We start from the raw sequence: 12,757 nt of genomic DNA, 5'->3' as shown, positions 1-12,757 counted from the left end.
CATCTGATTACCTCTGAAATGTAAACAAATAGAAACAAGTGAAATCCTTCAATACAGCGCGTGTGGTGAAGCAAATGAGTACACTAATGTTAAAATATGCAATTTATGCTTTTTCAGTTGAAAAACAATTAAAAAGCGTACTTAATGTTTGAAATGTAAAAATCTTGTTATTATTGTGATAAGCACCTTTATATATAACAGAAGGAATGAAATCGTTCGATACAGCGTGGCAGGGGGCCGCAAAAGAATTATGGCATAAGAAGAACCTAGCTTTCAGCGTTCGGCGATCGGCGTGAAATGCGATGGTGGGCGGAAATGACGTCTTCCGGCGCGAAATGCGATGGTGGGCGGAAATGATGTCTGTCGGCGCGAAATGCGATGGTGGGCGGAAATGAAGTCTTTCGGCGCGAAATGCTATGGTGGGCGGAAATGACGTCTTTCAGTGCGAAATGCGATGGTGGGTGGAAATGACATCTTTCGGCGCGAGATGCAATGGTGGGCGGAAATGACGTCTTTCGGCGCGAAATGCGATGGTGGGCGGAAATGACGTCTATCGGTTGCTCGTACATGAGAGGGGCGCGTTTCTTGCTTTTTTCCGTCAAGCAATAAATTCAATGGTTTTCACATATATAACACGTCACATATATAACACGTTTTCACAAATTTCCATTGAAATACTCAGGTATTTCCATCAATTGTCGCCATTTCGGTCTCGGTTACGCACTGCATCTACTGGACGGCCGTCATTGGCTGCCACAGGCACATGGGGGAGGGGGGGACATCGGGACACCGGAGACGTGGTAGATACCGGGGGCATTTCAAACTCGGTGCAATTGAAAACACCACACGCGCTGTAAAAAGGAAACTGCATATTTTTTCATTCTTAAGGCCCAGTCACGCCTTGACGTTTTAGCCAGCTTATGCCGATTTTTGCAAAACTTGTCTAAAACGCTGGCGCGCGTCCAATACGTAATGGTATGTTTTGGAAACTTTTGGTACTTTGCGGTTGTCCTCAAATTTTAGCATGCTTGAGATTTTACGACTTATGCCAGCGTATGACTCACAAGTTCCGCTACGCTAGCCATAAGTTTTAGGTACGTTCTGTGATCGTTGATGCACATCGACACACGTTACTTGTAAGTTACTCATTAGTCGAAACACGTCGAGGTAATGATTAGCATACCCGAAACTTATTTCTAACCTATGAGTAACGTGTTGTTACACGAGGCACGTTACACAATCATTGACACACGTCGACGCACGTTACTTTTAAGTTACTCATAAGTCGAAACACATCGAGGTAATATTTAGCGTGAGTGTTCCAGACTCCCTGGTTTTTTTGTTTTTTTATCTTGCCAAAATGAAGTATTTGCAAGATATGTTAGTCAGCTTGTATGTTTATTTTTTGTTTTTTTTTTGTCTGTAATCACGTATAAAAAAATTCTGCAGAGCACAGTTATCATTGGAAATTTTTGTAACTTCGCATATCAGAGGCCTATAGAGGTCCCTTTCAGCGCATAAAATTTTGAAGGTCAAAGGTCAAGGTCACTTTGTCGCAAATCAGGGAAGTCGACGAAACCCTTATTTTTTGAGTAATTTTGATCGGATCATCTTCAAACTTCATGGGAATATAGTTCATGGTCTGGCGCTCAGCTGATTATTTTTTGGTGGCGATTGGCCTTGACCTTCATGGTTAGCGCCTAAGGTCAAACATATTTGACCCCAAGGTCAACTTTTCAAGTGTTAGGAACCATATCGTGTAGTACCTCAAATTGAACACCTCGATGAGTGCTTTCTAGATATGTCAAGCTTGAGACATTATGACATCATTTGGTGACGTTATTAGGCAAACGCATATTTTTTCATGGTTACTCTGCAGAACGATTCTCATCGGAATCTCTCGTAGGCAGATATTCCTCAAGGAGTCGCTCCTGGTAGGTAGCAGCTCTGTTCACCTCAGTGTGACCTTAAAGAAGTCACACGTGGTCACCTTTTGGCAAGATACGAGTCACCCTGCGGGTGACATTGGTTTATTTTTTATTTTTTGTTTTTTTTTCTTCGGTATGACAGTGATGTTGACACTTCGATTTCTAGTGCAGTTATAATATAATATAATTAATAGGCTGCCGCTCAACGATTTAAATCATAACCACACTAGAAATCGAAGTGTCAACATCACCGTCATGCCGAAGAAAAGAAAAAAAAAACATGGAGTCTGGAACACTGACGGGTTCCTCCTGTGTGAACCCATTTTTATATACGAATTCCCCTAAACGCTGCCAATACGCCATTGTATGGTAGTTGTAAGTTAGAAACACGTTCATTTAGTTCTTTGGTCGTGCGGAAGACGTCAATCAAATACGTTTTCATACGTCAATATGCGTTGGAAATACGTAAGGAATTGGTTCAAACCACGTTACTCATAAGTTAGAAATAAATTTTGGGTACGCTAGACATTAGCTCGACGTGTTTCGACTTATGAGTAGCTTACAAGTAACTTTTGTCGACATGTGCCAACGTTGGCGTATCGTGCGTACAACATATTCCCATCGCATGCAGAACGTGTGAGGCATACGATACGGCAAGTACGTCGTAAAATTTTTAACACATTTAAAATCACAAGACGTACTCCACTTGCTATGACGTATGATGGCGTACTTTAGCATTCTATTCACGTATACCAAACTTACCCATACCGTATTCGACGTGCGCCAGCGTTTTAGACGCATTTTTCAGAGGTCGGCATACGCTGGCAAGATCGCCAAGGTGTGACTGCGATGTTGACACTTCCATTTCTCCGGTGGTTATGATTTGAATCGTTGTGCGGCAGCCTTTTAATTGGCTACGCCGCGTGATCGTCGGCACTACGTGCAGCGCGCTATGCATAATTTAGACTATTGCTGGGCATAGGTTGTGAACGCCGACAACAGGCTAAGCATTCGTTGGTATAAGTTATCTACAACACAACGAAACGTTCTGTGTCCATTACTAATATGTTATGCATACGAACAACTCGTTATGAATTCGTCCGAATCTTTAAAAAAACATCAAAAGTTCAACGTAAGCCAGCGTTTTACATACATTTTGATATGTTGCCATTGCTGGCTAAAACGTCAAGGTGTGACTGGGCCTTTGGCACCATTGTCATTTCTAAATTGTACAATTAATTTATAAATTGTGAAATAAACATCCTGAACATGGATTTGCATTCATTATATATTGCATCAAACTGTCAGAGTCCATTGTATATACACTACTGGTCTGAAGTTTTAGAACACCCCCATTTTTCCAGTTTTTACTGAAATTTCAGCAGTTCAAGTCCAGTGAATAACCTGAAATGGTACAAACCAAAGCAGTAAACTGCCAGAGGTTAAAAAAAAATAGAAGAAAAAATTTTAGGTTACCAAAAACTGAAAATAAATGTAAATTTCAGAGTTGTTAAAAAAGGCTCTTTTCAGGGAACAAGTAATGTTTTAGCAACTGCAACTGTTCTGCAGCAATGGAAGCAAATTAAGCCTCGAAAGTTGATGCAAACAATTCCTACAGGTGTCCCAACTTTTGTTGATTAGTTACAAACCCTCTGTCTGAATAAAAGCAGTGTTGGAACAGACTGTGTTGCCACAACCTCTGACGCATTATTTGGACAATATTGCGCTGTAGGAAGTAGTTTATTGCTATCATAATGGCGAGAAAAAGACAATTGACAAAGGAAGACAGACAGACCATTATAACCCTTAAAAGTGTAGGTCTTTCCTTGAGAGAGATTGCAAAGTAAGCCAAGGTGTCAGTGAGTAGAGTTTCCCACACCATCAAAAGGCACTTGGAAACTGGAGGAAACTGACAGTAAGAGGTCTGGCAGACCCAAAGCCACAAGACAATCAGAAGCCAACTTTCTGAAAGTCAACAGCTTACATGATAGACGGCTCACAGGACAGCAGCTTCAAGCACTGCTAAACACTGGTCGAAGTAAGGAAGTCTCAGTTTCAACTGTGAACAGAAGACTTCAAGCTGCAGGTTTGATAGGTCGAGTGGCAGTAAGAAAGCCATTGCTAAGATGGCAAAATAAGAAAAAGAGGCTTGCCTGGGCCATGAAGCACCACCAGTTTCCTCCTAAAAACTGAAAGAAGGCCTTATGGACCGAAAAATCAAAATTTGAAATCTTCGGTTCATCACGCAGGGTTCTTGTATGTTGTCGAGAAGGTGAAAGGATGGTTCATCAGTGTGTGACACCATCTGTCAAACATGGAGGAGGAAGCATGATGATCTGTGGCTCTTTTGCTGGATCCAGAGTCTGCGACTTGTCCAGAGTGACTGGCACCCTGAACCAAAAGGGCTACCACAGCATTTTGCAGCGCCATGCAATACCCTCTGGTCTACGCCTAGTTGGTCAGGGGTTTATCCGACAGCAAGATAACAACCCAAAACATCCCTCCAGGCTATGTCAGACTACCTTAGAAGAAAAGAACAAGACGGTAGGCTTCAAATCATGGAATGGCCAGCACAGTCTCCAGACTTAAACCCTATCGAGCTGGTTTGGGATGAACTGGGCAAAATAGTGAAAGCAAAGTAACTGACAAGTGCAACACATTTGTGGGAACTTCTGCATCAGTGTTGGGAAGAACTTTCTGAACAATATTTGATTTACATTGTGGAAAGAATACCACAAATATGTTCGGCTGTTATATCTGCAAAAGGTGGCTACTTTGATGAGTCAAAAATTTAGATTAAATTTTGTTCAACAAAACGATTCCATGATTTCTTTTGTTATCTGCAATTGTTTATTTGTTCTATGCTTTAATTTCAGAGTACATTGAAACAATAAACTGCTTAAATTTCAGTAAAAAGTGGAAAAATGGTGGTGTTCTTAAACTTTTGACCAGTAGTGTATGTCGGGAAAGTCTCACTTGTCTGTTGACTGACCAACTTTTTTCCAGTGTCTAAAGATTGTTGTTTATGTTTCTGCTTTTTGATAAATTGTCACTTTTAAATACAATGTGTGCAGGGTCTCCCTGGCTTCTGAACAGTGCATATGTACACTCGGGAATGACACCCAAGAGCCCTGATCAATTTTCCTTGCCACGAGTCTTCATGAAGCATTCAAATGAATGTCAAGGTATCCAGCAGGACAATGAAGATTCCCTGTATCCTGAGGGTTGTGTTCACACACCACTGGAAGATAACAAAGATTTTCAGGCGAATGAAGCTTCACCATCATTGGCACAGACCTGCTTAGTTGAAAATGGTGTTGACGGGAACATGGTTGGTCACACTTCACGCATGGTAAATACACTTAAAGTGACACCAGTAACCTGTTTGCACCGTTGTTATTGCTTCCTTCATTTATTTGTTGTCATGAGATTGAAGTAACCATATTTTCGATTATTAGGTTTGAAGTAATCATAAAAGAGAAAAAATAACACATTGAAAACTCAGTGGAGGAATTTTGATTTCAAAATGAATCTCTAGCCCACAACTCATGTTGCAAATGTACAAGAAACAGAAATGAAGTTTGAAATGTTTTCATCTTACTTAATCAGATTTGTGACCTAAACTTGCACATCCAAAACATTTTTTTCTACATATAGAGAGTTTTTGATAGCCTGGCTTCCCACCTTGCTCTTCGTCAACTTTCGTAGCCAACATGTGGCTCTCAACAGAACCCTTTTATCTCCTCTCCCTGTCAAGGCTGGAGTATCCCAAGGCAGTGTTCTTGGCCCCATCTTATTCCTAATCTTCATCAATGATCTCTGGATCTCTGGAAAATCCTCTTTATCTGTTTGCTGATGACTTTACTCCCTGCCTTGACATCTCTCATCCTTCTGACAGACAGGCAGCAGCCTCTTACCTCTCCTCAGACCTTGACAAAATCACAAACTGGTCAAATGCTTGGATTTTATGGCTTTCAATCCTGAGAACTCTCTCTTTCTCTCTTTCTCTCTCTCTCTTTTTCTCTCTTTCTCTCTTTCTCTCTTTCACTCTCTTTCTCTCTTTCTCTCTTTTTCTCTTTCTCTGGGTCAGTCACGAAAATGATTGAGTCTGCTCTCAGCCATGATCTCTCTTGGGTAAGCTAAGTTTCAGAGTTGGCCTCCAAAGCCAGATGCTGACTGGGCATCCTCCGTGTGGTGCCATTTGGAGCGAGGGAATGGTTGGAAGGGGAGTTGACACGAGAGACAGACTTGACAATGCACAAACAGATTTTAGAGGAGGGAGACAAGTTTGAAAGCTCATTCTTAAGTTTGGACAGATGTTTTCTTGCTCACCTTAGAGTAGATACACACTTGATGCGGGCTTTGTGGAATGATCTGAGGTCACCGTCGGTCACATTTGCCTTCCAGGAGGTGAATGCAACTTGTTTTGAAGCAACTGCCTCACCACAGTATTTGGGATACCAAGAGCAGGAGGTTGGGTAAGATAATTGAAGACAAGGTGGGATGAATCTGTACATAAGAGACAGGTTTCTGTGGAAGAATTCCCAGGCTGAATTAATTTTAGTGGCGGTTGATAGAGAAGAACAGTCCTGAAGTGTTAAAAAGGTGATGGGGGTGGATGTGACCCTGTATTGGGCGTGGCTTCTGCTCTGGCGAGCTCAAAATGAGCATAGCTTCTAATGTCACGTTCCCAGAAGTCTCCGCCTAGATCTTTTGGCCCCCACCCTTTATAAGGTCATTCGCCAACGTCATTGGCGTCATTTATGCCCTTCCCCTCTCATCCAGCACTGGTTCTACATCTGGGCGGGCGGTGCAAATTATTTTCCCCTGGTGCCAGTTGCCTGGCGATGACGATGTTTTCCTTGCTAAGATAACGCCTTGAGGCCGAGCGAAATGCTAAAAATACGCATTTAAAACAGAAATGGAGGACAAAGACGTTAAACATAGGCCCGCAGGGATGTGGATTTCCAGACACACAATGGGTTAGTCTAATGTCTCTGATGATACAAAATACTCATGTCTGAAATCACATTTAATTACTTAACGCTTATTCGAAAATGCTCATGAAGGAAATATCTGCTCAATATTGAGCATTCATTAACCACGAGGAGAAATATATATATATATATATATATATATATATATATATATATATATATATATATATATATATATATATATATATATATATATATATATACATACATACACACACACACACACACACACACACACACACACACACACAGTAGACTACGCTTAAGTCGGCAACGTGTAAATCGTCAATTCGCCAAAGTTGGCAGCGTCAAAAAGTCCCGAATTTATCGAATGTTAAATCCCTTTGAATGAAGTCTGTAAGTCGTCATCTCTAAGTCGGCACTTCGTCTAAGTCGTCAGATGTTGTCCGTTCCTGCGTAATGGAAACTCAAGTAAATTACCACGCCTAACTCATCACATGGAACTGCTGCCTCGTGAGAAGCCAGATTTCATGGAATTGTGATGCGCGCTCATTGGTTTACACCGCCAATGATAGGCTATTTATAACTGTGCTGCGTTCAGCTCAGTCAGCGCACCGTCCCACAGTCCATCTGAAGAGGTAGGCAGGCTGCGCAATGCAGTCTCTGGTGAAGGTGTAAAGGATCGATCAAGCTTCGTGTTGAAGTCCGATCAGGTTTTATATTGGCTGATTTTGTACATCACCGCACTCACTTACACATAGGTATTGAGTGGTAGTCATCACCACGATGACTGTGTGTCATGTAATTTGTCTATGGTATATGAGTTTTCATTCCATATGAAAACTCATTGCACATTCATTCCAATGAATGAATTCCAACAGCAATTCATTCCACATTTGTCGATGGTGATGTACCATTACCGATGGTATATGAGTTGTCATACAGTTGTTCATTATCTTTACTTTTGATAAACTGATTCATGAATTCCATCTTTGCTTGATCACTTTCCAACTCACCAATGAACCCCCACCTATTCACCGAGGATTGTGTTTCCCTTTTGGTACAATAGCCGGCTGAGAGATTGTTGCGCCCTCTCACACATACGTGTCCAGGCCACGTGCGACTTCATCCTTCACCCCACAGTCATGAATGTTCGCATACGCGTAAGTCGTCACACGTCTAAGTCGTCACTTTTTTCTCGGTCCCGATGGTGACGACTTACGAGTAGTCTACTGTGTGTATGTATATATATATATATATATATATATATATATATATATATATATATATATATATATATATATATATATATATATATATATGTGTATATATATATATATATGTATATATATGTGTATATATATATATATATATGTATATATATATATATATATTTATATATATATATATGTATATATATATATTTATATATATATATATATATGTATATATATATATATATGTATATATATATATATTTATATATATATATATATATATGTTTATATATATATATGTATATATATATATATATATATATATATATATTTATATATATATATATATATATATATATATATATATATATATATATATATTTATATATATACAGTGGGGAGAACAAGTATTTGATACACTGCCGATTTTGCAGGTTTTCCCACTGACAAAGCACGTAGAGGTCTGTAATTTTTATCATAGGTACACTTCAACTGTGAAAGACGGAATCTAAAACAAAAATCCTGAAAATCACATTGAATGATTTTAAAATAATTAATTTGCATTTTATTCCATGAAATAAGTATTTGATACATCACAAAAACGGAACTTAATAATTGGTACAGAAACCTTTGTTTGCAATTACAGAGATCAGACGTTTCCTATAGTTCTTAACCAGGTTTGCACAGACTGCAGCAGAGATTTTGGCCCACTCCTCCATACAGATCTTCTCCAGATCCTTCAGGTTTCGGGGCTGTTGCTGGGCAACACAGACTTTCAGCTCCCTCCAAAGATTTTCTCTTGGGTTTAGGTCTGGAGACTGGCTCGGCCACTCCAGGACCTTGAGATGCTTCTTGCGGAACATTCTGGAAGACAATACAGTAGTACCTCTACTTACGAATTTAATTCGTTCTGGGAGTAGTTTCGTAACCTGAAACCTTCGTAAGTAGAGACGCCTTTTGAATGTAAATGCGCTAATCCGTTCCAAGCCCCGCAAAATTCGGACATTTTTTTTTAATAAATCATAAAAATGCATCAGAACATGAAACAAATACATGTTAAAATTAGATTACCGCACAATAAACATAAAACGAGAGGCACATAATGTAAAAAACAAAGAATAAAGGAAATAATAAAAATATTCATTTACCTTTTAACTGCTATTCTCGTTACGAACTGCGCCGAATTTCCCTCGCCTGTATCCTCCTTCACGAGGTCAGTGAAGATGGCGGTTGCCTTTGCGCAAATTATGGCCTGTGTCACCAGCGATGTCTTTCTCCTTTATCCACACGAGTAACAACCTCTCCATCTCATCGTTCACTGCCGACCTCCTCTTGGAAATGACAGAGAGGCCTTTGGAAGGAGTCGTAGCTTTTCGGGCTTCCTTTTGTTTTATTATCGTGCCGATCGTAGATATATTACGTCCATATTCTTTTGCGAGATCAATCAAACGCATCCCCTTTTCATACCTTTCTATTATCTCTTGCTTTGTTTGTATGGCCAGAAAAACTCTCTTCTTCTTCTTTTTTCTCCTTGTCCACTTTTCTTCATTGCTTTCTTGGGGTCCATTGTGAATAAAAGTTACTGTAATCCACACGCGTACTGTACTGTAACACTGTCCGAGCACTTCGTAGCCGGACCATAGACTGTATACAGTATAACTATATTTACAGAGCGGGACGGGGACACGAAGAGCATGCTGGGATACACGCATACGGAAAGGGTTGCCAGGCAGATTTTAGGCGATAGCCAATGGCAGAGCAGCTACAAGTTTGTTTACGTTCAGGAAACTCTGGGAGCAGCGAAAAGCAGCGCGTACTGTACTGTATTTTTGACTTCATATCCTGAAACGCCTTCGTAACTAGAGGCAATATTTTCCCGTTCAGGCGCTTCGTAACCTGAAACATTCGTATGTAGAGACATTCGTAAGTCGAGGTACCACTGTACATCAAAATATCCAAATTAGCATATAACTGTGACCATATAAGGACGTGGTTGGCAGGGCCCATCGGGACCAATATCGTACACACGCCATCTTACCTATGACAGTCAATTAAAATAATCAATTCAAGATGGACTGCCATATTCAGTGGTTCCATAACATTTAAAACCACAAAATTCAGAAATTTCAATATCCGATAGCGACCCCTAAACATAGTTCGATTTGGCTGAAACTTCGCCAGTGGTGTTTTCTCATCAAAAGGAAAAGAAATGGGGGTGTGACTTGCTACTTTCAAAAAATTTTAAAATAGAAACCGACCATATATATATATATATATATATATATATATATATATATATATATATATATATATATATATATATATATATATATATATATATATATATATATATATATATATATATATATATATATTGTTGCGGGCCGGGGACCGGTGGCGAGAGAGTGACCGCTAGGTGGGGGAAGTGACGTCGTCTCCCACCAGACTCCCGGAATTGTAGGCCGTCGCTCACGGACAACTCCGTGAGGTGGCGGATCGCTTACCCGACCATGGACGCCGAATACCTCCACCGCGTAGCATCAGGTCTTTTTGTCGTGAACCAATTTACCTAATTAACCACGTGGTGTCGTCTACAGGGGAACCACGCCCTCGGTACGCCTTGCCCGATCTGGATCACTCTACCAACTACTAACCACCTTTCCAGATCGGATGCAGCCGAGCGGAACTACCAAGGATGTACCGGCTTGAATGAACAGATTGTTGGGGATAAAGACCCGGGTAAAAACTTAAATCCGAACCATGCTGGACCAATGGAGGAAAAGACAAAAACGAACTGAGAACATTTCTGCAATAATTTATTTACAATGAAGCGAGGAAAGTTATTTGTTGCAGGTAACAGGTTTATTGGGGTGTTATTTAGGGGAAATGACTGAGATGTAGTGTGACAATTTTACAGCAACTTATAAAGCAGACACACAGCAGACTTGTCGCGAGGATAATACAGGCAAGATTTACAAGGTTGGAATAACTTGTACAGTTTCTACTTAAAGACGGCACCACACACTCAGACACACACTCGGACAAAATAAACCCAGTTGAATGGCAAAGGACTTTTTCAGCCAGGGAGGGAGTTGAAGTCGCAGTTCTCGGTACTTGAGTTCCGGGAAAAGGAATGCTCCATGGGGTGGCACCTGGCAATGGTCGTGCCGCATTAACCGTGTCGGCGAAGGAGCCCCGGTCGAGTGAAGCGTAGTCCGAGGTGGGGATCAGGGTTTCCAGCTTACTCCCAAGACGACTCGCTTTCCAACTCACCAGACGACTCACTTTCCAGCTCACCAGACGACTCACTTTCTAGCTCACTCGCTCTCCCTCTCAGCACTCCAGACTACGAACCCTCCGATCCTCTCAGCCTCTACCCTGAGGATGGTGTCGTAATTTATAGATCGCCCTCAGCGTGGAGGGGCCTTGGTGAAGCCGACGTCACTGTTCGCCCTGATTGGACTGTTCGCCCTTCCATTGGGCCGCCCTTTCTGGGCGGGTTTTGGCCATACCCGGAAGCCCGCCTACTCTGAGTGTCTGGACTCGCCAAAAAAAAGTACTACTGCAAGAGGATTTTGCCAAGGACAGCGTGTCGCCAGTTGGGCGAGTAGGCGAACAAGCATTTGTTCAGCCCATGCGAGAGGAAGGTACTGTGGTTCATAATGGAGGGGATATAAAGATTTATTAATCTAACTCAAAAAACATCGCAACACACCCCTTTGATTTCCCACAAAACACAAGGAGGGGTTCTATCTACACATATACTTAACGGCATAACTAACTTCGGGACAACTGTATGTTTGTATGCATACGGTTCCTAGAACCATGACAATATATATATATATATATATATATATATATATATATATATATATATATATATATATATATATATATATATATATATATATATATAAAACACTGGCCATAAAGTCTGGAAACGTAGGCAAATATACATTATAAATGGTTCTTTGACATTACATTAAAATACATGATATGTTCAATGACATTACATGACATGTTCAATATGTTGTCCCTCGTGAGAAATGCACAGTTCACTGCGCTGTGCATTGAACACACTGCCTGTATCCTTGAATTTTTGAACCAGCTTCCTAACTGTGCTATGGGAGACGGCAGCTCTTCCGGGATGATATGCGTTGAAGTGCTCTGCTATCCGTCAATGTGACCAGCCCTCACATCCACTCAGCAGTATCACCTCAATGCATTCGTCTTTCGTCAAGGACATCTTCAAACTGCAATAGAATGACATATTATCTATGTTTCCAGACTTTATGGCCTCCCTGTATATACACCAATAACAGAAGGTGTGTGTGTGTCATTGTATCTGTTTCCTCCATAACTCCAAAACCATAGAACCTAGCAGTCTGAAACTTTGCATGCTCACAAAAAAACTCCAAGGAATTACAAGAGTGAAAATTGGGTGTTTGGATTAATTGAAACACCCCTTTTGAAGATTATTAACGGCCTTATTTAATTACATCCTTCATCAGGCAATCCTCGGCCTCCTCGCTGTCTGGGGTCTTAAAGCGTTTCCTGGGTAACCTCACTGGGGTCTGAAGCCGCCATGTTTTCTGGCTTGCTCAACCTTACCTCACTTTGACTTGGAACAGGCCGCAACCTGAAACAAGCTGTT

General features: G+C 40.8%; 1 protein-coding gene across 3 annotated transcripts in view; it reads left to right on the top strand.

Moving 5' to 3' along the window:
- The window catches only part of LOC147029448 (uncharacterized), a 105,228-nt gene extending 99,846 nt beyond the window's left edge, over positions 1–5,382 (top strand). For all 3 annotated transcript variants that reach the window (XM_085872496.1, XM_085872495.1, XM_085872494.1), the window contains exon 10: positions 5,003–5,382. In XM_085872496.1, the coding sequence (XP_085728622.1) occupies positions 5,003–5,367 (365 nt within the window). In that variant the 3' untranslated portion in view covers positions 5,368–5,382. The remainder of the gene's footprint in view (positions 1–5,002) is intronic.
- Positions 5,383–12,757: the final 7,375 nt, after the last annotated feature.

Source organism: Eptatretus burgeri, chromosome 3, assembly GCF_056783735.1.
Source record: "Eptatretus burgeri isolate ZD-2024b chromosome 3, Ebu_testis_v1, whole genome shotgun sequence".
In the NCBI taxonomy this organism is placed as follows: domain Eukaryota; kingdom Metazoa; phylum Chordata; class Myxini; order Myxiniformes; family Myxinidae; genus Eptatretus; species Eptatretus burgeri.
This window is presented reverse-complemented; position numbering and strand designations above follow the sequence as displayed.